At 43.5% G+C, this 27457-nt stretch overlaps 1 protein-coding gene across 2 annotated transcripts in view; it reads right to left on the minus strand.

Annotated features, from left to right (window-relative positions):
- LNX1 (ligand of numb-protein X 1) overlaps window positions 1–27457 on the minus strand; it is a 254678-nt gene that overhangs the window by 53129 nt on the left and 174092 nt on the right. The window contains exons 6-7 of one of the 2 annotated variants that reach the window (XM_030191388.1): window positions 19381–19752; window positions 1219–1353 (exon numbers count right to left, since the gene is read on the minus strand). In XM_030191388.1, the coding sequence (XP_030047248.1) occupies window positions 1219–1353; window positions 19381–19752 (507 nt within the window). The remainder of the gene's footprint in view (window positions 1–1218; window positions 1354–19380; window positions 19753–27457) is intronic. The other variant, XM_030191389.1, reaches the window with a different exon arrangement.

Raw genomic sequence — 27457 nt, forward strand, 5'->3', positions numbered from 1 at the left:
GTTCAAACTCCTCTTATTGACCTATAAGTGCCTTCACTCTGCAGCTCCTCAGTACCTCTCCACTCTCATCTCTCCTTACATTCCTTCCCGGGAACTCCGTTCACTGGGTAAATCTCTCTTATCTGCACCCTTCTATTCCACTGCTAACTCCAGACTCCGTTCCTTTTATCTTGCTGCACCATATGCCTGGAATAGACTTCCTGAGCAGGTACGTCAAGCTCCATCTTTGGCCATCTTCAAATCTAAGCTAAAAGCCCACCTTTTTGATGCTGCTTTTAACTCCTAACCCTTATTCACTTGTTCAGAACCCTTATTTTATCATTCTCACTTTAATATTCCCTTATCTCTTGTTTGTCCTGTTTGTCTGTCCTAATTAGATTGTAAGCTCTGTCGAGCAGTGACTTTCTTTTCATGTCCAAGTGTACAGCGCTGCGTACGTCTAGTAGTGCTATAAAAATGATTAGTAGTAGTAGTAGTGTTACCAATTTAGTAAGTCACTTACCTACTACAACTAAATGCTATTCATGTGCAAAAAAAAACATTATTTGTGTAAGCAGTCAGGTATCAATTCTGCAAAACTCCTGAGTAGCAGAGATTGCTAAATATCTAGAGATATTTAATTCACAGCATTTTGTTTCACGGTTCTGTTCAAAAATATTTGAGCCAGCTCTGGAGGATATTTGATTCTAGCCCACTGAGAGTTAATTTTCTGTGTACTCACTATCAAATTTTGCAGAATGGAAGCTGTTGGGCTAATTGAAGATGAATGAATAATGAGAGCGGGTAACCTTCATAGTATGAACCAGATGCCTAGAATTTCTTCAGCCAGTCAGCATAAATCTCACTTTTCTTGCTCTGTGCCAGACAGAGTAAGCGCAGATAAACCTCTTTCTGTTTTTGTATAGAACATATTACATGTTGCTGGTCCAGACTAAATGATAGGTTTGTGTGCAGTACATATACACATGCAACCAGCACACTAAGCTTATCCACACAAAACTTTATAGTTTTTCCAGTTCAGGCACCAGCACTTAACCAACATATAAACTGAACAATCGTAGACGTTGATATTTATGATAAAATGGGAGATAGGTGTTTTCTGGTGATGCAAGTCAGAGATAATACTTTAGAGTCATTAAACTGTTAGTTCAACTCCACAGTGTGCTGCTGAGCAATTTCCCACCCCTTCTCAGAGAAGGAACAGAACGCAGGCCTCACCTTGTTAGAACTGTTTCTTTCATTGGGGCATGGTGGAGGGCTGCCGTTGTTATTCCGCTCAGCCTCCTGCAAGATATCAGGGGTCTGATGTCTGGTCTGCCGTGACACAATAAAGTGAACCCTCTCCTCACTGGCCTGCATGATGAGACACAGAAATCAGTCCAGCTGTTGTACAGCTACAAACCCAACTTTCCCAGCTCCAGGAGTTTATGAAATATAGCTCCTAGCTCCCAAATGCTTCTATGTCTTTTCTTCCATAATATTACTTTTTTATCATGATAATTTGGCTAATTATATCAAACAAATATGGATTAGTAGCCATTTCCAGGCTAATCATGTGGGTCATTGGAGCAGAAAGCAAAAGTCTGATATAAAAATTTCAAAACTATTACACTAACTTAAATGTCCCATAGATCAGAGCTCCCCATTTTGTTTAGAAAAAAATGTCAGAGGACCCGCTTTATTCAGCTTGTAGATTCATTCCTTTTATTTATTTGGATTTATTTGACACCTTTTTGAAGGAATTCACTCAAGGTGGTGTACAGTAAGTATAGAACAAACATGAGAAATAGGCAATTACAGCAGTAAAAATATTCAAATAACAATACAAAGTATGGCATAGAGGGGCATAATCGAACGTCACCGGTGAAATAGATCGCCGGCAATCTATTTTGGAGGCGGCGCAACAGCTGGTCAGAACCGTATTTTGGAAAAAGATGGCCAGCCATCTTTTTTTTCGATAATACGGTTTAGGCCGGCCAAATGCCAGAATTCACTGGGTTTGAGATCGCCAGTTTTGTTTTTCAGCGATAATGGGAAAAAAATGCCAGCCATGTGGGTACAGTGGGTTTTGGGGGGGTTTGTAGGGCTCAACACTTAGCACCACAAGTGTAACAGGTAGGGGGGGGGGGGGGTGGACCTGGGTCTGCCTGCCTGAAGTGCACTGCACCCATTAAAAACTGCTCCAGGGACCTGCATACTGTTGTCAGGGAGCTGGGTATGACATTTGAGGCTGGCATACAGGCTGGCAAAAAAGTGTTTTATTTTTATTTTTTTTAGTGTGGGAGGGGGTTGGTGACCACTGGGGGAGTATGGGGAGGTCATCCCCCATTCCCTCCAGTGGTCATCTGGTCAATTGGGGCACCTTTTTGAGGCTAGGTCTTGAAAATTAAAGGACCAAGTAAAGCCGGCGAAATACTGCTTAACGCCGCTTTTTTTCCATTATCCACGAAAGCCGGCCATCTTGTAGCCATGCCGATGCCCGCCCATGTCCCGCCTTTGCTTCGCCGCCAACACGTCCCCTTGCACTTTCGCCGGCGCGGCGATGGTGTCAAAACACGGCTTTCGATTATACCGATTTCGCCGCTTTTGTGAAATTGCTGGCCATCTCCTGATTTATGTCGGAAGATGGCCGGCGATCACTTTCGAAAATAAGCCTGATAGTATACTACTTACAATGTCAACACAATATGTAATAGAACATTTTAACTGATAGAGAAGGGTAAAGCAAAGATGTAACATATAGATAGGTAAGAGAGTAAAAAGAGTTAGAAAGTAAGGTGACTAATTTAAAGAAAGTTGCACATGAGGTCAGAGAGATGGTTAAATATTATCTCAGCTAGGGTAGGAGTGGATAGACATATCCTGCTGCAGTATGTGCAGCCCAAGTCACTCCTTGTGTGTGTGAGTGAGACTAACAAGTTAGTTACTTCTTCCACCACAAAAGGCCTGGTTGAAAAGCCAAGCTTTCACCTGCTTCCGAAGTAGAGATAGTCTTGTGTTAAGCAGAGCCTTTTAAATTGGCTATGAACTCATGGAAGCCACTGGGAGATATATTTCAAAGTCATAGCATCTAGCATATAATCCAACTGTCGGAAAATTACCCTCCCTCATTATGGCTAACGTGGTTTCTTATCTATATTTTGGAGAGGTGTTTCCGTGGTCGTGACTTGAATGCGATTAAAAATAAGACACACACTGGCCGATATTCAGTCTGCAGGAGGCAGGCCGGCTAAGTCCCGCGATCAGCGCTGAGCCTGGATATTCACTGCTTGGCTGTTTCCAGTGACCAACGTTGAATATCCATTTTTTTCCCGGCTGGTTTAAACTTAATCAGCCAAGTTAATATTCAGTGCTGGCTGGTTAAGTTTATAGCGACCAAAAATAGGGCTGCTATTTAGGTGGTTCAATTTAGCTGCTAAACTTAGCTGGCAATGCGTTGAATATTCACAGCTAGCCAGTTGTATTGCGCAATATAGCCAGTGAGTCGCTCTAAACTAAGCGCTAATACTCAGTAGAGATAACTGGCTATCTTGTGGTGAATTCTATTGCTTAGCTGGTTAAGGGGTCCTTTGACTAAGCTATGCCGAAAACTGGCCTGTGCTGTCGTAGGTACATGTATTGGACACGCGCAGGTCCATTTTTCAGCGCGTCTGCAGAAAAGGCCTTTTTTTGGCCGAAAATGGACGTGTGGCAACATTAAAATTTGCACGCGTCCATTTTGGGCCTGAGACCTTACCGCCACCCATTGACTTAGTGGTAAGTTATCACACATTAACTGAGTGGTAATCATCAGCATGCGTACACTGCCAATTACCATTCGGTTAGCATTACGCGGTAGAAAATAAAAAATATTTTCGGATGTGCGTGAAAAATGGAATTACTGCCCGGGGAACGCAGTAGCCAGGTGGTAGTTCCAAATTGATGCACGTTGGACGCATGTAGGCCCCTACGCGCCTTAATAAAAGGGCCCCTAAGTGCTATTTAACGGGCCAGGATCCATTCCTGGCTGGTTAAATAGCGCTGAATTTCAGCCGGACAGATGATATTTTCAAGTCTATATCCATTATTTTCCAAAGAAAATCTACCTACACAAAATGCAAGTGCATGTTAGGGGCATAGTTATCATCATGGGCTACCGTTAAGATGTGTTATTTTACCACTGTCTTAAGTGCTATTTTACTACAGGTCCCATTTTTCTGCAGAGACCTAGTTACTGATAACTGGGGAGAACAGTAAAATAATAGTCAGGGGCATCAATCAAATTTACGTGCGTTGTTATAGAATCGATGGAACGAATGTACATTTAAGCAAGGGTATTTACACCAGGTTTTCAGTGGCATAAATGGCCATGCCTAAACATATGCATTACTACTTGATTTGAAAATAATGAGCGACCTAATCAACTTTCGGAAATCACTGAAGACCCTACCTCTTCAACAGAGCATACCACAACGAACCATTATTTGAACTTTAGTACATTAATGCTTCAACTGTTACTCCGTATATAATCTTTTATACCTAATTCTTTTTTTCCCACTATGTTACTCATGTTCTTAACTAATTAGTATCGTATCTCTACTCTGTTATGGCGATTGCCATGCGGAATATTGTAAGCCACATTGAGCCTGCAAATAGGTGGGATAATGTGGGATACAAATGCAACAAATAAATAAATAAAACATTTGTGGGTTTCCCTGGCCTATGGACTATTCTCTAAACCATGTCTTACTGTATATGCGGTTTATAGAATAGCGCTACACGTATTATTCCGACTCGCCTACAGTTTAGACGTCATATACAGAATCCGGTCCATTGGTAGTGTCGCTGATTATTTGTATAATGGCATTGAATATATGGATATTTTAAAACAGCACAGCTGGCATTTAAAACCCCCATTGACCCAATAATATTTCTGGTACTTGGTTTGAGCACTGGCCATGGATCTTCTATTCCTAAATCACAATTTCATATGCAAAAAAAAAAAAAAAAAGACACAGTTCAGGAAAGACACCAAGGAAAATTATGTTATATCCCTAATTTCAAAAGAGCAAAATAACCAATTGTCTTCTTACTGTGTGCTTATTTATTTATTTATTTGCTGCATTTGAACCCCACATTTTCCTACCTATTTGCAGGCTCAATGTGGCTTACATTATATTGCAAAAGGTATAATCATAAATAGAGTAAGGGTTTGGTCTAATTTGACATATTACTGTGTAAGAAATTAGGCAAATAGGTCAGTAGAATGATTTATATAACACAAAATAAAACAGATAAGATATAATGACCAATAGTGATATCACATCCTCATATCTTGAGGATATGAAGTGCTGCAATCCATTGGATAACACAGCAACTGGCTGAATTTGTGAATCAAATGAAAATGGCCAATGACAAAGTTCTGTCTCTAAAGAAATCCTGTCGGCTCAGCGGTGCCCAAAGGTTTGAATCCTGGGCCCAGCTTCTGCTCCCAGAGAGCATCCTGCAGAGGCAGAAAGGTACTCCCAGTCTTTGCTCAATGGTGACATCTGGAGGCTGGATTTGGGATATATTTCTACCCGGCTCAGAAGACAGAGCCAAGGTTTGTGGTCCCTAGCCATAGAGTGCCGCTGCAAGGGCTGAGCTGTGGGTGAAGCTGCTTGGGAGGCAGTGTGGTCTTATCCCTCAAATCACAGTCTGAGCCAGCCTCTCATGGGATAATATCAGATACTTTGAGGAGCAGGAGAAGAAGGAGGAGGAGTTGTAGCTGGTCAGAGAGGTGCTGTATAGCAGCCCTGTCAAAGCAGTACCTAGTAATGCATTCCTGATCAGTGAGGTCCAAAAATCAAGTACTGAAAATGACTATTTTCAAACTAGAAAAACTACCTTTTTTCTTTGAAAATGACCATTTCCTAGATGTTGTTGTGCTTAGTACGTCTATCTTTTTGGACCGTTTAAAAAAAAAAAAAAAATGCACAAAATCAAGCCATTGGGATGCAGGAGGAGCCAGCTTTCCCAATTGCCAGTGTTGCCAGCCAATCTCTGCTAAGCTTCTGTGGATCCATTCCTTCTGAACAGGATTCCTTAGAGTTTATCCCACGCATTTTTGAATTCCATTACAGTTTTCATCTCCACCACCTCCCACAGGAGGGCATTCCAAGTATCCACCACCCTCTCCGTGTAAAAATACTTCCTGACATTTTTCCTGAGTCTGGTCCCCTTCAACCTCAATTCATGTCCATTGATGTCCTCTAGTTCTACTGCCTTCCTGTCCCCGGAAAAGGTTTGTTTGCGGATTAATACCTTTTAAATATTTGAATGTCTGTATCACATCACCCCTGTTTCTCCTTTCCTCTAGGGTATACATGTTCAGGTCAGCAAGTCTCTCCTCGTATGTCTTGTAATGCAAATCCCATACCATTTTTGTAGCTTTTCTTTGCACCGCTTCAAGCCTTTTTCAAGTCTTTCATATTCATGTATATGCTGGTATTCTGGTCATTTACATGTGTATTTAGTGCCTAACTGTTGGGGTAAATCTATGACAAGGTGGTAATATTAATGCATCTGTTATGTTCATAAATTACTAAAATACCTGCATATATGCAAGTAAATGCCATAACTCTAAGTATGCGCTATTCTGTGAATATGCACATAACTTTCATAGTGCAAATTTTACAGATGGGTTTACACATGAATTGATTGGATTTATTGATTTGATATACCACTTAACACTACAAGGTCTTCGTGTGGTTTACAGAAAAAAAACATTCAACAACAAAACAATTAGTATAATAAAAATATTGCAAATATTACAAAACATCTATAAAATGTTACAAAAAAAAAAAACCTACCTTAATATTTTAAAAGCTGCCTAAAGTGTTTGTAAAAAGCCAACATAACTGCTAATACTACTCTCCCCGATATTCAGCCGGTGACGGTGAGCATTTTGCTGCCTGCTGTCGGCGTTATTCCTGGAGATTGAATGCTGGGCCCTATCTAGGCTTTGGCATTGAATATCCTTTGACCACATAAGCCAAACTGCTTAAAGACAGGACTGTTGTTTATGTGGCCCGATTTAAGCAGTTTATTTATGTGGTGAGGGGCTGGTATCGGCCTTTAACCTGACTCCACCTCTGGAATACCCACAAATTAGTCACTTTTGAATTTGATGTTAACTGGTAATTTTCAGCAAAGATAACCAAAGTGCACTGAAAATGACCAGATAGCCTAGAACAAGTGATTTAAGTGGTCGTGTTTATTTCCAGCTGATTAAATCATTTTGAATATCGGTTGGACTGATTTCTGCTGGTAAAGAGTTTAACAGATGAGCACAACAAATGATAAGACACTTGTTTATATAGCTCATCTGGGAGATATTTGGGCGAGCTCATACAAAAGGCCTTGTAAACAAGGCATAACAACTTGAAAGTAATTCTTGCTGAAATGGCTAGCCAGTGCAATTAAGCCAGAATTGGACAAATATGATCAATCTTTCTTTCCAGTCTTTCAAGCCACAGCTGCTTGGAATAGCTAGCTCACTTTTTGTGAAATATTCTTTGTACTGCACTTCACTAACCAGACAGGGAAAACATTGGACTGTTCTTGCTGGTTTCATATTAAGCCCCTGACACAGCCCCTGAGAGGGTGAAACATGGCTATGTTGAGGGGTTAGAGAAAAGCTGTATGCTGATTTGTGGGAGATATTGCTGAAGGGTTGGAGGGAAAGGTGTGTCTTTTTGAGGATGACACGAAAATAACCAATAGAGTGGAAACCCTGGAGGGAGTAGAAACGATGAGAAAGGATCTCCGAACGTTAGAAGAATGGTCGAGGGCCTGGCAGTTAAAATTTAATGAAACTCCAACCACAGCTTCACACCCACTGTGTAACTCGAAAACTGTTTATTACCGCTGTCACTCCCAAGCAGTGGCGTAGCTACATGGGGCTAAGTGGGGCAAGGCTTCGTTCTGTGAGTCTGATGTCCTGCATGTTGTACGTGCAGGATGTCAGAAACAGAAGGAAGCCTTTTGCGGGAAGAAGAGGACCTCGGCTGGCGGGGGTTGGGGTTCCCCACCAGCAAAGGTAGGTGACGGCGGGTTGGCGGCTGGAGGGGGGTCGAGAGGGTCGTCGGCAGGGGGGGGGGCAAAGTTGTTGGTGGTGGCGGCAGCGGGGTCGGCAATGGTGGTGGTGGTGGGGGGGGTCGGCGGAGCTGGGGGGGGGGACTAAAATGTGCCCCCTCACCTCGGGCTCTGGACCCCCCTCCCGCTGAAGTCTGGCTACGCTTGTCACCCTAGCAATAAAGGTGAGAGAGGTATTCTATATCCATTTTAGATGCACTGAGTGGAATTTTTTTTAAGCCAGATGATGGTACACCAGGTTAACGCCTTTTAGTCTGAAGTATCGGGCTGGCTAGGTGGTGTTACTGAGGCTTTTTTTCTCCACCATTTAATGCATAGTGTGAGGCTTGGTAGTGACAGCAGTAATAAGCAGTTTTCAAGTTACACGGTGGGTGTGAAGCTGTGGTTAGAGTTTCATTTATTTCTTTAAGCTTGAGTGGATTAAAGTTAAAATTTAATGCCAAGAAGTGATGCACTTGGGGTGCGGAAACCCAAAAGAGAGATACCGGATAGGAGGGGAGATATTAGCAAGCTTGACTCAGGAGAGAGACCTTGGGGTGTTGGTGTCAGAGGATCTGAAGGTGAAGAAACAATGCGACAAGGCGACGGCCATGGCCAGAAGGATGCTAGGCTGCGTAGAGAGGGGCATAACCAGCAGAAGAAAGGAGGTGTTGATGCCCCTCTTCAAGTCGTTGGTGAAGCTCCACTTGGAGTATTGTGTTCAGTTTTGGAGGCCGTATCTTGCTAAAGATGTAAAAAGACTGGAAGCGGTGCAAAGAAAAGCTACGAAAATGGTATGGGAATTGCGTTGCAAACCGTCCGAGGAGAGACTTGCTGACCTGAACATATATACCTTGGAGGAAAGGAGAAACAGGGGTGATATGATACAGACATTCAAATATTTGAAAGGTATTAATCCGCAAACGAACCTTTTCTGGAGACAGGAAGGCAGTAGAACTAGAGGACATGAACTGAGGATGAAGGGGAGCAGACTCAGGACTAATGTCGGGAAGTCTTTTTTCACGGAGAGGGTGGTGGATATGTGGAATGCCCTCCCGCGGGAAGTGGTCGAGATGGAAACGGTAATGGAATTCAAACATGCGTGGGATAAACACAAAGGAATCCTGTTTAGAAGGAATGGTTCCGTGGAATCTTAGCGGAGATTGGGTGGCGACGCTGGTAATTGGAAACAAAATGGGAGCTGGGCAGACTTCTATGGTCTGATCTTGACTGAATAGATAGGGATGGGCTGGAGTGTAAATTTTAAGGGGCTTCGATGTTAGCTTCAGAACTTAGTACAAAAACAGTACTGGGCAGACTTCTATGGTCTGTGCTCTGAGAAAGGCAAGGACAAATCAAACTCGGATATACTTATAAAGTATCACATACCATGTAAAATGAGTTTATCTTGTTGAGCAGACTGGATGGACCGTACAGGTTTTTATCTGCCGTCATTTACTATGTTACTATATTACTATCAGCCTCATTTTCGAAAGTGATGGACGCCCAGATTTCGACCCAAATTGGGAGATGGGTGCCCATCTTGCAAAGGCGCCCAAATTGGTATAATCGAAAGCCAATTTTAGGCGCCTGCAACTGCACTCTGTCGCGGGAACGAACAAAGTTGATGGGGGCGTGTCGGAGGCGTGGTGAAGGCGGGACGGGCATGTTTATCGGCCGAGCAGAGATGGGGGCCTTTGGCCGATAATCGAAAAAAATGGCCGTTTTTAGCGAGAATTTAGGTCACTTTTTTTGGACCCTTTTTTCCACGAACAAATCCAAAAAAATTGCCCTAAATGACCAGATGACCACCAGAGGGAATCGGGGATGACCACCCCTAATTCCCCCAGTGGTCACTAACCCCTTCCCACAAAAAAAAAAAAAACTTTAATAACTTTTTTTTCCAGCCTGTATGCCAGCCTCAAATGCCATACCCAGCTCCATGACAGCAGTATGCAGGTCCCTGGAGCAGTTGTTAGTGGGTGCAGTGGACTTCAGGCAGGTGGACCCAGGCCCACCCCCCCCTACCTGTTACACTTGTGGTGGTTAATGTTGAGCCCTCCAAAACCCCCCAAAACCCACTGTACCCACATCCAGGTGCCCCCCTTCAGCCATAAGGGCTATGGTAATGGTGTACAGTTGTGGGCAGTGGGTTTTAGGGGGGATTTGGGGGGCTCAGCACCCAAGGGAAGGGAGCAATGGACTTGGGAGGTATTTAACTTTTTTTTTTACTTATTCCAAGTGCCCCCTAGGGTGCCCGGTTGGTGTCCTGGCATGTGAGGGGGACCAGTGCACTACGAATCCTGGCCCCTCCCACGACCCAATGCCTTGGATTTGTTCATTTTTGAGCTGGGCGCCTTCGGTTTCCATTATCACTGAAAAACGAAACCGCCCAGCTCAAATCCGCACATATCTGATGCATTTGCCTGGCACAAACCGTATTATCGAAAAAAAGATGGGCGCCCATTTTTTTCGAAAATTTGGTCTGTCCCGCCTTTTCACATACCCGTTCTCGGACAGAGATGCCCATGGAGATGGGCGTTCATGTTCGATTATGCCCCTCCACGTTACATATATTACTATCCTGCTTATTTTCGAAAGAGAAGGGCGCCCATCTTCCGACACAAATCGGGAGATGGACATCCTTCTCCCAAGGTCGCCCAAATCGGCATAATCGAAAGCCGATTTTGGGCATACTTAACTGCTTTCCGTCGTGGGGACGACCAAAGGTCCCAGGGGCGTGCTGGCAGCGTACCGAAGGTGGGATGGGGATGTAGTTAAGAGATGGGCGTCCTTGGCTGATAATGGAAAAAAGAAGGGCGTCCCTGACGAACACTTGGCCGACTTTACTCGGTCCATTTGTTTTCACGACTAAGCCTCAAAAAGGTGCCCGAACTGACCAGATGACCACCGGATGGAATCGGGGATCACCTCCTCTGACTCCCCCAGTGGTCACTAACCCCCTCCCACCCTCAAAAAAACAACTTTAAAAACTTTTTTCTGCCAGCTTCTATGCCAGCTTCAAATGCCATACTCAGGTCCATCGCAGCAGTATACAGGTACCTGGAGCAGTTGTAGTGGGTACAGTGTACTTCAGGTAGGCGGACCCAGGCCCATCCCCCCCCCCCCCGTTACACTTGTGGTGGTATGGTGGTAAATGTGAGCCCTCCAAAACCCACCACAAACCCACTGTACCCACATCTAGATACCCCCTTCATCCCTAAGGGCTATGGTAGTGGTGTACAGTTATGGGGAGTTGGTTTTTGGGGGGGGGGGGGGGGAGCTCAGCACACAAGGTAAGGGAGCTATGCACCTGGTAGCAATTTTTGAAGTCCACTGCAGTGCCCCCTAGGGTGCCCGGTTGGTGTCCTGGCATGTGAGGGGGACCAGTGCACTATGAATGCTGGCTCCTCCCACGACCAAATGGCTTGGATTTGGTCATTTTTGAGATGGGCGTCCTCGGTTTCCATTATCGTCGAAAACCGAGGTCGCCCATCTCTAAGGTCGGCGATCTCAACATTTAGGTCGACCTAAATGTTGAGATTTGGGCGTTCCTGATCGTATTATCGAAACAAAAGATGGACACCCATCTTGTTTCAATAATACGGGATGCCCGCCCTTCGCTGGGACATCCTTAGAGATGGGCGCCCTTAAAGATGGGCGCCCAGTTCGATTATGCCCTTCTATGTGATTTTATGTATTCTCATTGAATACATTTTTTTTTATTTTACCACATGGGTCTGCTTTTCTTTTCTACTGCTTTAATTGTTCTTGGGCAATATACTTGGACCCCTCCATACCTAACCAGGCATTTACAGGGATACACCAATAAAAAATAAGCACCAAGATTTATAGTCTCCTGTCTCATAAGTAAAAAGACTTTTCTTCATTCTTGCGTAATTTTAGTAACATCAGGGTAGATCCAAATTTCCTGTTCACCAAAAGGGGTATTAGAATTCATAAAATAAAGACTTAGAACTGCATTCAGATCTTATTAAAAAACAAAGGAGAACAGCAGTGTAGCCCTCTCACTTAAAAAAGTGCTTATTTTGGCCAGGACTTTACATGAGGGATTAAGCAAGTCATTCTCCTTAATCCTATGTAGTTTATTTCTTCCTCCAAAATGAAAACAAATTAAACTTGCAGCTCTCTATTTAATTGGTGGCACTTACACATGTAGACTTTTAAAATGAGGCAACTGCATGCGGAAGTGGCAAAATCGCACTATAAGTGCCAACACTGTCATGTGGAAGCTGCTAGATTCATGCTGTACATTTTCCCCACATGTATATTTATAAAATGGCTGCTCCTGTGCATGTGTAGCTCAATACACGTGCACTCCTGCAGGTATTTTAGAAGAGGCTCTATGCTGGCAGATCCTTTTCTAAAATATCACCAGAAATGAGTCCAACGCTAGTCGGACGTATCAATTCCAATCTCTACATTCTCCATATGTCACTTCTGTCACTAGACATATGACCAGTAGGAGGTAAGCCCTTAGGCTGCAGCCAGATTGATACTGCCTGACCTACCCGAAGGCTGGCCAGGCCCTGGCTGGCGACAGGAGAGTCAAAACTGGCTAGGCACAAGGTCAACTGAGAGAGGCACTGGAGCAGTTGGAAGATAGGAACTCCTGGAATGCAAAAGCTGGAGCAGGAATAGAACCACAGACTGGAACAAGGCAGGAACTGAAGACATTGAACGGGACCAAGGTGGAGGCTGAAGGTACTGAAGCTGGAGAAGAGGGTGAGGCTGAAGCAACACATGACAGGAGAAGGCACTGAATAGTCAATAGAGACTCCAAGAAACAGGGGCAGACTGAGGGTGGTCTGGGTCCCTTGCCTGACACCCCACCTACCACCGTACTGCTGCCTCCCCTACCGCCGCAGCTGACGCCCCACTGCCCTGGTCCTACCTGAGGGGCCCTGGTGGTCTGGTGGTCTCTGCGGGAGGAGGAGCATTTCTTTCTTCCTGCTACTCTGCCGCTATTCCCCCACCTGCCGGCGCAGCCGTATTTTCAAAATGTTGGCCACAGGGAGTCTTGGCCGTGATTTTTAAAGTACGTGGTGCCAGGCAGTGGGAATAGCGGCAGCACAATGGGCAGGAAAGAACATGTTCCCCCCCCCTCGCAAAGGCCACTAGATCACCAGTGGCGCAACTTTAAAGGTAAGACTGGGGAGGGCTGTAGTGTGTGGCGGGCATCCGGGCAAAGCTTCAGGGCCCCCTAGAGCCTCTGGGTCCTCGGGCACTGCCCAGTTGCCCAAATGGTCAGTCCGCCCCCTGCCATGAGATACTGCTGGTCCAGAAGTGATCTCCTCCTAGGCACTTCCATGCGGCTGCTGCTGCTGACCCTTTAAATGTTCATCCCAGATGCGCATGCACATACCTAATAGCCTGAACACCAGTGGCCCAAAGCAGGAGCAGTGTGGCCCTCCTGTGCATGCCAGACAGCATAGGAGGGGTCAGTGACATCCCCGAGGCACCCTGAAATCACCAAAAGGGTCACGAGCCTTCCTCAATGCCTCCTCCCATTGCCTGAAGGAGAGTTGTGGCATGGCCATGACACCATGTTCTTTTGAAATCCACTGCCAGACGTTTCACTGAAAGGATGGCTAGAGAAGAACACTACCTGGGATTCAGAGAGAGAGAGAGAGAGAGAGAGACTGATCTACCAGCAACAGGACCTCCAAAGGTACCTCAGCCTTACTCTGATGGCAGATAAAATAGAGTGGACCTTTGTGCCAGATGTCAAGGCCTGGAGTTCTTAGACATAAACCAAGGTCTTGCCTTTTCTTTTAAAAAGATTGCAAATGGTAAGAAAGATGGTTCATAGGAAAAAATATTGTCTAACACACCATTCCTTTTAGATGCCACTCTCAAGCTACAGTCATCTTGAATTCCCTCATTGCTTTTCATTGCTGAGGTGATATTAGTATTTAATGTATTTTTTGGAGGACTCTTCCTAATTAGTCATGCTCATGCTCACTAATGTAAATCAAAGTAAATATCCAGTGTACCTGAATGTAACTCACCTTGAGCTACTACTGAAAAAGGTGCGAGCAAAATCTAAATAAATAAATGAATAAATGATGGGTCTGCTGTGCTGACCCTGGTCAGAAGCCCATGCAGACTTCAAACAAAGCATTTAAACCATCAGCGTAGCATAAGCAACTGAAAAGGGACACAGGAGGTAGAGACTTCTAAAAACAAAGGCATGATTATAAATAAAGGTGTATAGATTTTATTTAAAAATGATAAATTATAAGAAAAAACACATACTAGGGGCAAGAAATACTTATGTATAAGGTCAAAACATGAAGTAACAGAACCAAGAAAGAAGCAAGTTAATATCTTGGCTAGTGTTGCTGCTTTAAAATAGTTCTTTAGACCACAAAATTGTCTCCTAAATTTATTTTTATTTAGGCTGACATGTAGACAAACTGTTCACATCCCATTTGTCCTGGTCTATACATAAGGGTCATTTCTCATAAACTGATAAAATCCTGCTGCTATCCAAACAAGCAAAGTGGTTTTCCATTCTTTTATGTTTCTGCTGAATGACTGTTTGATTAATTCCTTGTTATTTTCTCTTATAATTCTCTTGCTTGTTCCCCTGTTTCAATTAGGACTTCTTTAAGTTCTACAGGATTTCAAATAATTGCACAAACTGCATTATTTTCATTAATCGATTACAGTAATTCTTTATATTGCGATGTAAACAAAAAGCAGTTATCTCGGCTTCAGCTTCTTCAAAATACAGAAGTCCGATTGATTTTTGGTTTGTGAAAATGTAGTGAAGTTAGTCCTTTATTATGTGATTTACATTGGTTGAGATTGGAATCTTGTGTTCAATTTAAGATCTTATGTCACATTTATAAGTGCATTTATGATATGAACTCTGTTATGGTAGGTCATTTAATATCATTTCCAGGATCAAGAGACTATTTTGAGAAGTTCTAAGAATCTGACTCTGGATATTCCATCTGTGAAGAAGATGAGGTTGAAAGCTGTTTGGGAGCGTTCTTTTGTATTCCAGAGTTCAAGAATTTGGAATATACCTGTGTTCTTGCGATTGATACCCGACTATAGTCTCTTTCGAAAAATTCTAAAATCTTATCTATTCTCTTTGCAATATTTTGTGTATGGAATATTATTAATTATTATATATTATATCTTAATGAGATATTAATCTTGTGAACCGCTTTGAAATTCTGTTAAAAGTAGTATAGAAGATGCGGAATAGAATAGGATAGGGTATCTTAATCAGATATGTGCTGTAAATTCTCAAAAGGTCACTGAACTTTAGGCAGCGAGATCCTGTGCATTAAGGGGGTCTCTTGGAAAGGCACGGTAGAATGAGACACCCATAGGAATATATGGGCATCTCTAGCATTTGACGCACACTTATTTTTAGAGCGTGCAAAAAAACGCTGCTGCACCTTTGTAAATGGAACCCCTTAGTGCAAATTTCATAATAGCAATTGCGCATACAACTGCCATTATCCAAAACTAGCCTAACTCTGCATTTACGCACCTAACTTTATGTTAAAGCACTTATGCCAGCTTAAAGGCTGCTGTAGGCAGTTATGCATGTAAATTCTAGTATTTTATAACCTGTGCATGTAACTGCCTGTCATGCCCACGACCCACCTGTGCCCCTCCTAGGTCCCCGCCTCCTAGAAGTTGTGGGTTTTGGAGTTTGAATACACAACTTTTAGAATACCAACAACAGGGTTGGTCTCAGCAGTTGTGGGGCCCTGTGCAGACCAGTTCAGTGGGTCCCCCTGCCTCCACCTAGCCCCACCCCTGCCTCCACCTAGCCCTGTATTGAAAACCTGTACAGAAAAACTAATTCAAATAAGCACAATGCTATCATAGGAAACCTTTGGGTTTAAAAAGCAAAACATGTGCATGTAAAGACTGGATAAATTGGTAACAACAAGGAAACAGTGATTAAATATGCACATAGCAAGCAGCCTGAGCCAACAGATTTATTTTCTACTGAACATACTTAATGTTGTATGACCTTGGCAGCTAATAGTATGCTAAACTGGACAATATTGGCACATTTAGACTGATTCTGGACAGTTCTGTACGAAGGAAACCCTTCCTTCATTATTCAATAACTTCTCTGTGAAATAGTAGTAATAAAAAAAAGGCAAGTGCATTTTTATAATATACCACTGCATTTCACAAAGCAAAAGGAGCAAATTCCCACATGCCATCTTTTTCTTTTGATGTAGGCACAGGAAAAAAAAAAGATGTTAAATGCTCCAAGGTCTCAACCTAATTAATGATTTTTCTAAACTGTATTTATAAATAGTAAATCTGATGGTTATTTTTTTTAAATTTTTGTTACATTTATACCCCGTGCTTTCGGCTGGTTACTGCATGGCCCTTGAAGTAATTTCAATTTTGGCGCCCGTCCGCTAAGCGCATCTGAAAAATATTTTTTATTTTCTGGCATGCAGCAGCGTACGCGCGTAGACCATTACCTCCCGGTTACTGCGTGAAACCTTACCACTAGGTCAATGGCTTGTAGTAAGGTCTTAGACCCAAAATGGATGCGTGGTAATTTTCATTTTGCCGTACATCCGTTTTCGGCAAAAAAAGGCATTTTTTAGGTGCGCTAAAAAATAATCCTGTGCGCGCCCAAAACACGTGTCTACACTACCGCAAGCCATTTTTCAGCACGCCTTTGTAAAAGGACCCCTTAATGTGCAGCAAAGGACTTTTCAGTGTGGTAACTGCAGAGGAGATGCTGGGCATGCCCCTGACAAGTTATCACATAGTTACCTTGTCTTAATACTTGCTATCAAAGCATGGTAAGAGTAGAAACTTACTGCTGCATAGTAAAAAGAACCCTTAAGGGCTCTAAAAACCACACACAGAAAACAAGAATCCACTGGTAACCAATGAACAGAGAATAACAAAAGTGTTGCAAGACCTACTATTTTTTCTCAGCACTAAATGTACTATGTTTTGCAATGATTGTAATCATTTTAGTTGCCAGCTTGACAACCCACAACACAAAGTGTTACAATATCTAGTTTACAAGATCATGTCGCAATTGGCACAATAATCACATGCTGAAATGATACTTTAACCGTTCCTAAAATTTGTTTCTCCATTGAAAGCCCTGGTTCATCAGATCCCTGAGATTTCTAAGCACCTGATCTCATAATAACTGGGTTTCCTTGACAACTGGGATTTCCTGGAGTTTTCTACCAAGTAATTCTAAAAAGATTTTAAAATTAGGCACAACAGATCCTTGATTCTGATCCAGAAATACAATGAATTGGACTTCAATTGTATAAATATTACCAAGAATTCCAAACTCAGCAATATCTGGTCGAATGGGACTCCAAAAATATTAAATAATATCTGGATATGCAGCCAATATAGCCAAATAAATTTAACTGTAGGTGGGTTTTTTTTGGCTAACTTTAAACCTGCTATTTGGTTCTCAGAGCTATCTGGCTATCTTTATCCGGCCAGAGCTGCTGATCAGTGCTGAGCAAAGTGACACTGTGCTCTGGGAACATCCATAGCTCTGCCTTTTCTTTCTTTTCTTTTTTTTTAATCCTGGTAAATTTAAATTTAGTGTGCATTGTGACTTGTTGCACAAAACTTTTCAGGTCAGGGAGGGCAATTTGTCTGGCAAACCATCTGAATTTCACAGTGAATCAGGCCTGGACCCTAGTGCACTGCAGTCACTGCGTCCCCCTAAGATCACCCCAGGTATTAGGAGAGCTATGTGGTCTTGTGTATGTAATGCAGTTGACCACTCGAAGGTTTAATCATCTTATTGCACGTCAATAGCATTATGAAAAGAGCATCAAATGCATTTTTGTAGTTGCAATTGAACTTTTCAAATACTCGACCAATCCAGTGTCTGAGCTGTACCTTGTGCTGGGCATTCCCTTTCCTGCAGCCATAACTATCAAATATTAACTAATTGTTCAGTATGCAATGAATGGGTCCAATATTCAAAATAATTTAAGGAGGAAGAACAGGCTCCTGCCAACTTAAATCACACTAAGTGGGCTGGGAGGGGATAATCAGGGATGCTTATCTTGGCAATGCCTCTGAACATCCCCCCCCCCCCCCCTCTGACTACTGCAGCACTCCGCCATTAATGCTAGGGCAGTCCTGAGATGGAGTCTGGGTGAAGCCAGGAGTTGCTTAAATAGCAGCCCTAACTTTGCCTGGTTAACTATGCAGATATGAGCCCCCTAGGGACAGATAAAGTACCTGCATATAATGTGTACAGCGCTGCGTATGTCTAGTAGCGCTACAGAAATGATTAGTAGTAGTAGTAGTAATATCGGTGGCACCACCAAAGGCCTGGATATTCAGGGGCCCTTTTACTAAGCAATGTTAAGTCTAATGCACAGGTAGTTTGCGCAGGTAGCATGGGTGTCTGGCGGTAATTCCGAAGTTGGCACGCACCGTTTCCCATAGTAGAAAATTATTTTCTATTTTCTACCGCGGGGGTGTTCACAGCAGTAATCAGCAACAGGATCACATTTGCACGTGCTGCCTGATTATCGCACATGTAGTACGTGAGCCCTTACTGCTAGGTCAATGGGCGGTGGTAAGGTCTCGGATAGCTATCTACTGCACGCTACTTTTAATTTTACTGCACGGCCATTTACTGCCCCATTAAAAATAAGCCTTTTTTCCTAGCTGTGGTAAAAAAATGACCCAGCGCACGCCAATTTTATGCGTCCACCCCAGGGGTGTAGCCAGACTTCGGCGGGAGGGGGGGTCCAGAGCCCGAGGTGAGGGGCACATTTTAGCCCCCCCGGTGCCGCTGACCCCTCGCCATTGAAGACCGCCGCCACCACCACCACCAACTTTGACCCCTCCCTGCCGACGACCCTCTTGACCCCCTCCCACCGCCAACCCGCCGTCACCGTCGCCTACCTTTGCTAGCGGGGGACCCCAACCCCCGCCAGCCAAGGTTCTCTTCTTCCGGCGCAAGGCTTCGTTCTGTTTCTGAGTTTGATGTCCTGCACATGCAAATCTATGGGGCCCCACGCCCTCGTGGCCCCACGTAGCTACATCACTGGTCCACCCTACTGCAGGCCACTTTTTGCTACAGTTTATTAAAATGGAACCTGAATATGGCCTTTCACTGACTAGCTGGGTCTATTTTAGCCAGTGGCAGTCAGCATTTTAAACAAATACTGACTGTTGCTGGCTGAATATTGACCCAAATGTATATTTCCATCTCCTTGGGTGAACAGAAGCAGAAAGAACTTTCAGATGCTCATCACAAACCTGTATAAGCTGGGCTGCATCCTCTGGGGTACCGTAGTGCAGGTCATATCCATTAATAGCGAGCACCCTATCGTTCTCCTGCAGTTGTCCATCCTGTGCTGCCATGCCACCTTCCAGCATGTTGAAGACAAATACGCCAGGTTCCTCTGGTTTGCAGGCAAGCCGTATCCCCAGCTGCACATCCCGACTGCTTTTATTCAGAATGACATGAAGGCTGTTGTCCCTGGCGTGCTCAGAATCATGAGGGAATGGGTTGTTTCTGCAGCGATACCTCTGCTCTCTCAGTACGGTGAGCCTCAGGACCTGGCAGGGTTGCTTTAAAATAGACCGTGCATAGTTGTGAGGCACGTTGCTAATATCAATCCCATTAACCTGGAAAAGAGAGAATGAAACCTACAGTGAGTACCCTGAGAAAACATTGACATGGTCTGTGCATTAATTCTTCAATTTACTATGAGAAATGGCGGTATTAAAGAAGTCAAAACTAAGGAGGAAATTCTATAAGTGGAGGAGTAACCTAGTGGTTAGTGCAGCGGACTTTGATCCTGGGGAACTGGGTTTAATTCCCACTGCAGCTCCTTGTGACTCTGGGCTAGTCACTTAACCCTCCATTACCCCAGGTCCAAATAAGTACCTCTATGTAATATGTTAACTACTTTGAATGTAGTTGCAAAAACCCACAGAAAAGCAGCATATCAAGTCTCATTCCCTTCCCCTATAAAGCAAGTGCGAACATTTATATAGCAAATAAATATATAAATGCCCAGAATATCTGCATCTTCCCTTAAACATCTTCAGTTAGTCCAATCCACATCTGTCAAATTGCTCCACAACGCTCACCGGTTTGCTCGAATCTCGCTTAAGATTCTTCTTATGGTTTACAACACTAGTGGGCTCATTTTCGAAAGAGAAAAACGTCCAAAAAGTGGCATGTCTGCATTTGGATGTTTTTCTCACAAAATTCCACCAGAAGTGCGTCCAAATCTCAAGGGGGAGTGCCAGGGGCGTGTTCAGGGTGGAACTTGGGCATTCCTAAAACTTAGACATTTTTCAGCCATAATGGAACAAAACAAAACTGTCCAGGACTAAAACTTAGATGTTTTGAGCTAGACCTGTTTTTATAATGAATAAGGCACAACAAGGTGCCCTAAATAACCAGATGACCACCGGAGGGAATCAGGATGACCTCCCTTATTCCCCCAGTGGTAGGTCCATCAGAATAGCATGCAGGTCCCTGGAGTAGTCTAGTGGTGGGTGCAGTGCACTGCAGACAAGTGGATCTAGGCTCCTACCTCCCCCTACCTGTTACATTTGTGGAGGAAATTGTGAACCTTCCAGAACCAACCAGAAACCCACTGTACCCACATATAGGTGCCCCCTTCATCCGTAAGGGCTATGGTAGTGGTGTACAGTTGGGGGTACTGGATTCTGAGGGGGGGGGGGGTGGCTTAACAGACATGCCATGATAACATCAAGACTGGATTACTACAATGCACTATACAATGGTCTAACTACAAAGGGCCTGCACCAGCTCCAGTTGATTCAGAATGCAGCAGCAAGACTCATAGAAGGTTGCAAGCGACGTGACCATATCACACCATTTTTGCAAAAACTTCATTGGCTACCAGTACAAAACAGGGCTAAATTTAAACCTCTATGCCTGATCTTCAAGGCCCTGAAAGAAAATGGCCCTGAGTACCTGAAAAATAGGATGATCCTCCACACACCACCAAGGACACTAAGGTCCTCCCAAGGACTTTCACTAACCATACCCTCTCCAAAAGCCATTACCCGCAAGCGAGCCTTCTCCAGAGTAGCCCCCACACTCTGGAATGCACTGCCTGAAAAGCTCCGCTTAACACAAGACTATCTCAACTTCAGGAAGCAGGTGAAAGCTTGGCTCTTCAACCAGGCCTTTAATGGAAGAAGTAACTAACTCGTTAGTCTCACTCACACACACAAGAAGTGACTTGGGCTGCATATACTGCAGCAGGACATGTATATCCTCTCCTACCATAGCTGAGATAATATTTAATCATTTCTCTGATCTCATGTGCTACTTTCTTTAAATCAATCACCTTACTTTCTTACCTATCTATATGTTACATACACTATCAATTATAATGTTCTATTACGTATTGTGTTGATATTGTAAGTAGTATGCCATGCCATACTTTGTATTGTTTTTGAATATTTTTACCACTGTAATTGTCTATTGCTCATGTTTGATCTATTCTTACTGCGCACCGCCTTGAGTGAATTCCTTCTAAAAGGTGGTAAATAAATCTTAATAAATAAATAAATAAATAAATAAAGGTAAGGGAGCAATGGTGAGAGGTGTACCTGGGAGCATTTTCCAAAGTCCATTGCAGTGTCCCATAGGGTGCCTATTGCTTTCCTGGGATGTCACTTTTCCATTATTCTACCTGATGCCATTTCTATTTTTTTATAACATCTGAGCCTTGTGTCTAATGTTTATCAGGTAGATTTGGGCTTTGAATTCAGATCTATAGATAAAAAGGAGGTCTCATTACATATATCTAAATAGCAGAGTACTATTTTTCCATACTCCGTAATTACCTGTCCCAATGCAGCTGAAGCTTTTACCTCCTCAGTGCATGTAAATGGTTTCATCCCTGTGTGAATTCTATGATGCTGTGTGAGGCTTTCTTTCCAACCAAAGTGTTTACCACACTCAGAACATGTAAATGGATTTACTCCTGTGCGTATTCTCTGGTGCATTGTGAGGTTTACCTTTCGACAAAAGCTTTTATTAAACTTTATAGATGTAAATGGTTTCACTTCTGTGTGCATTTTCTGATGCACTGTGAGGTTTCCCTTCCAGTGGAAGCTTCTACCACACTCTGCACATATATATGGTTTCCCTTCTGTGTGGATTCTCTGGTGCACTGCAAGCAATGCCTTCTTTCTGAAGCTTTTACCACACTCAGAACATGTAAATGGTTTTACACCTGTGTGGATTCTGTGGTGAACTATGAGGGATATCTTGCCTGTGAATCTTTTACTACGGTGAGGACATGTAAATAATTTTACTCCTGTGTAGCTAGCACCATAGTCAGAACAAGCACTAGTCTCTCATTTTTCTGAATGTTTTGATATTTTGAAATATTACTCTTCCTACAAAATAATTTTTCAGATATAATAACTGACTGATTCTACAGCAGGTTGAACTTTGTTATGCTCTATGAATGCTTTCCTGTGACTGAAAGTTTTCTTATAGTCTACATCCTAATGGTTTAATTTTGTGCGTTTTGCATTTGGCCGTTTTTTTGTTTGAAAATGGACCAAAAAACAAAACGTCCAAATCACAAAACGTTTTTCAAAACAGTATTTTCAAAAGGAAAAGACAGACTTTTTGTTGTTGTTGAAAATGACCTTCTTTCCTATTCGGAATGTGGATGTTTTGTGTAAAATGTCCAAACTCAGATTTAGATGTCATATCAAAAATGCCCCTCCACGTCTCCTTCTGTCCCAGTCTATCTCAGCAAACACCTTATTCCTTATGCTCCCCTTCGTTGCCTTCACACTGCTGACAATAATCTCCTGGTTCTACCCTCTCCTAATCAGCTTTGCCTTTCTATTTCCCGCCACGCAGCCTTCCGCTATGTTGGGGCTAAACTCTGGAATGACCTACCTTTGCACATCAGTAATCAACTCTCCCACTCTGCCTTCAAACAAGCCCTCAATTTCTCTAGCACACCTAGAATGGGGCAGTGGGGGCAGTCTACCCCAGGTGTCAGCAGCAAAGGGGTGCGCGGAGCAGGCACACGGCTGTCGGTTCTGCTGGTCCTCTGCCCCAGAACAGGAAGCTGACTTCAGAGGGGGCAGGGGAACTGGCAGATACAAAGGTCATGTGCCTGCTCCGCACACCCCTTACTTGGAGGAGGGGTGTGTGCGCTGCCCTGGGTGCCATATAAAGTAGGTACACCGCTGCTCAAGACCCATATTTTTACTCTTCATTTTCCCCAACCCCCTGATTGAAAATTGTCTCCCTCCACATTTATTTCTCCTTCCGTTTTTTCTGTATGTTTTACAGTTATGTAAACTGCTTAGTTTTGCAGCATATTAAGTGTTCATAAATAAATAAATAATATATCACAAATGCGTGAACATGCCGAAAATCCAGCTGGTGCAAGTACTCGTACCTAAGCATGTCTGCGCAAGTATACCAGGTGCCTACTTTCATTTATAGAATAGGCTCTGCATAGGTGCCCTCTAGCCCCCGGATTCTATATATGGTGCCTAAATTTGGGTACAATCCTGACTTGCGCTCACAACTTAATTGGCTAACGAGCCTTTACCAAGCAATAATTGGCCACTAACAACCAATTACTGATGCTAATTGTCACTAATTAGGATTTGTGTACACATCTGGCTGTGCACTCTTCTATAATGCTTGGTGCCCGAATTCCATAGTGCAAATCAAAGGGAGCCATGGTAGAAGCATGGGCATGCCAGGGGCAGTTCGAAGTTGTCTGTGTTGGTACTGAATAATGGGTCAGCGCATCCAAATTGGTTCCAGCATTTACATCAGGTTTCAGCAAAATTAGGGTGCAGGAATTGGCAATAGGTGCCGTTCTATAAAGGGTATGTGTTCTGCCACCGGCAGCCTTATACTAGTTTTATAGTGTAGTCCTAAAATGTGTTTAATGCCTTTACTGTTATTCTCACTTCTAAGGATTTTTACTGCTGCAGTCACTTACTGCAAAGATATATGAGCAATGAATTGTGTGTATTGTAGTCTCACATGTACTGCAACCACCCCTGCTTGTTTGTATAAAGTTTGTTACTAGTGGTCTATTCCCTGCAAAGGCTTCCTCCCCTTCTCAGTTGAGCTTGATTCCTTTGTTTACCTACTGTCATTTCTTGATTATTGCTACTATCTTTGTCCTGATGGGTAAGCTAGGGCATGACCTTTACCTCCAATTGAGGACTGCCCTCTAGGATCACCTCTGCTACCTGGTCTCAGGTTCTCTCTCTATTGGTCCCTTTACCTCACCCTCCCTGGGCTTGTGTGTGCCTTTTCTTGACCTCTCTGTCTCCATGAGCCAGACTTTCTCCATCTTGTCTGGAAGCACATGTTCTGCTGCTCCTCTACACTGAACTTGTCTTTTTACCTCTGCTCGTTCATTCTTTCTTGCACGATATTGCACGAATCAGCATTCCACCTGTGACTCGTCTTCATCTACCTGACAGCTCTCTCACTTCTGCCATAAAGCTTCCTTCTCTTCCATTTCCATCTCCACCTACCGATACAGCGCAGCTCTCAAAACTACGAAGTCTCTTGCCTTGGGGCAGTAACTTCTGAGGATCTACTAACTGTGAGTAAATTAGCTATATTTATTCACTAAAAGTAAATTTCAGAAATAAATAAGAGACTTCTGGTGTTTGCTGCTGAGCCGAGGTTATACTGTCTGGTTATTTTAGTACATACCTGCTTTAAGAAGATATTACACTTTAAGAGACCAAATACGGTGTGCACCCTTTATAAAATTGTGCTTAGTGCTGGTCTTTTCCAGTCGCCATTTATAGAATTTGGCCCTAAGTACCTAAATTTAGGTCCCCATGTAGAGCTTTGCTCTTCACAATTATTAAAAAACATATATTTATATTTTTTTTGTTACACTTGTACCCTGTGCTTTCCCACTCATGGCAGGCTCAATGTGGCTTACATGGGGCAATGGAGGGTTAAGTGACTTGCCCAGAGTCATAAGGAGCTGCCTGTGCCTGAAGTGGGAATTGAACTCAGTTCCTTAGTTCTCCAGGGCCAAAGTCCACCAGCCTAACCACTAGGCCACTCCTCCACTCCACATATGGCTCACTCCTGAAATTGCACATTCAGTGGTACTTTCTAAACAGTGGCTGCAATGTTTAGAAATATTCTGGAATTTCATCAACACTATTTGGACCATAAGCTGTACTTTCTGGATAGAGTGGCAAGTGCTGCTGCAATCTAGGTAACAGCAATATTCAAATTGCTACCAGATGGCTGTAAGAGGGGAAGTGTGTGTGTCTGGGGTGGGGGGGGGGGGGGGGAGGAAACGATAAGGCATAATGCAATAGGATACAATTTCTTTGTCCACTATAAAAAAAGGAAAGAGGGGAAGGGGGGGGGGGGCAGAAATATGGAGGAAATTCAAATATAAAAACAAAGGACTTCTTTTACAAAGCCGCGCTACCGATTCTCGGTGCGGGAAATGAGAGGAAGCCCATTCAATTCCTATGGGCTTCCTCTCATTTGCTGCGCAGGAATCGCTAATGCGGCTTTGTAAAAGATGCCCAAAGGCAACTAAGAAAATAGCAGCCAAGCATGAAAATTTAAATGCCTGATTGCACTATCAAGAAGACCCTATAAGGCCTAGGTCATATCACCAATTTGTGTTGGAAACTTATCCAGAAAAGCGGTCAATTCTTTAGGGTCAAACAGATATATTGAGCATTCTCAAATTTAATAAAACATTTTACAAGAAACTGAAGAAAGAACAGATCATCATTTTTAGTAACCTTAGGCCGCAGAGCCAGAAAACGTCGTCAACTTTCCTGGTCTCTCTGCTTATATGTGGAAAACACCAAATCTTTTTCCTTAAAAACAAGTCTGTTCTATGTTTGAAAAACAAATTCAGTATATGATTTTTATCTGTCTCAAAGCGAAAGAGTCCAACAGTGTCACTCATTCTTCCACCGTGTCTAAAGATATTTCTAAGATCTCTGACACATTTAAGCTGTCTGGTAAAGCAGCCAAAGGCAAATTCAAACCTTCTCCCACTGTTTGGTCTGCATTTTGCCTCCTCTTATATGGCAGGGAATACAATTTAACCACTGGGGGAAATGCTTCTGTAGGTATTTTCAGTATATCTCCCATATCTATATATATAAAAGGCAACCCCAACGTTCTGAAGCCTCCACGGAAGTTGAGGCGCCCGAGATATCCGGTGTGCCCTGGAGTGTCTGCACCGCCCTCGCGTCAAAACGTCATGACGTCGAGGGCGGAGCTATTGACACTCGAGGGCCGAAACGGCCCACAGCGAACAAGGCAGCAAGTAGGTTCGAGGGACGGAGGGAGGGCGAACAAGGCAAGTAGCTTCGAGGGACGGAGGGAGGACGAACAAGGCAAGTAGCTTCGAGGGACGGAGGGAGGGGGCCCCTTGCTAGCGCCCGTTTCATTCCGCTCAGAAACGGGCATTTTTTCCTAGTATTTTCTAAATAGCATGCTATGTCATAATTTGTATTGTTTGAATATATTTACTGCTGTAATTGTCTATTGCTTATGTTTGACTTATTCTTGCTGTACACCGTCTTGAGCGAATTCCTTCAAAAAGGTGGTAAATAAATCCTAATAAATGACTTACTAACTAACTAACTAAATGATAAATAGGGAGTACAAGGAAAGTTCAACAGTCTCAAATTATTTCTTCTCAAATTATTCTGTAGTTGTTCCTCCTTCCAATGGATATTCACACAGTCCTGCACAATTACTTTCTGAACTTTATGCAGCTCTTCCACTTTCCTCGCAATCTTGGTATAACTATTCTTTCACCCTAGTGTCTCTGTTTCTAACATAGACAGCTTAGTAGGCACACTTTTCAATTCTAGCTCCACTTGGTCGACTCTTGTACTCACAGTTAATTTCAAATCAGTTAGTGCCTGCAAGTTCTCCTCTCACTTGATTCTAGGGTAGTCCAGCATGTTGTACTGCCTTTGTACCCTGATGTTCTGAGGCTGCAGTCAGGGTTGGTGTCTCCGGAGTATTTCTGGGGTCAGGGAAAACCCTGCTCCTTCCATTCCTGCCTTAAAGCCAAGTCCACCACTCATGCCTAAGATTGCTACCTCTTCCTCCTCCTGAGGTAATCCCCTTGGGGGATACTTCTCATACTTCTTTGGCGAGCTTGCAGTGGTCGGCTGGACAGGAGTCCGATCAGGAGGGCTGAGAAAGACTTCCTATGGGCTGGGTAGACCTCCCCCTCATACTACATCAGCAAGGAGCCCTCTGTTTGGTCCCCGGACCTGAAGAGGTCAAGTAAATTTCGTTATCGATGCCTGAGGTGGAGTATCAGGG

Source organism: Microcaecilia unicolor, chromosome 2 (assembly GCF_901765095.1).
Source record: "Microcaecilia unicolor chromosome 2, aMicUni1.1, whole genome shotgun sequence".
NCBI lineage: Eukaryota > Metazoa > Chordata > Amphibia > Gymnophiona > Siphonopidae > Microcaecilia > Microcaecilia unicolor.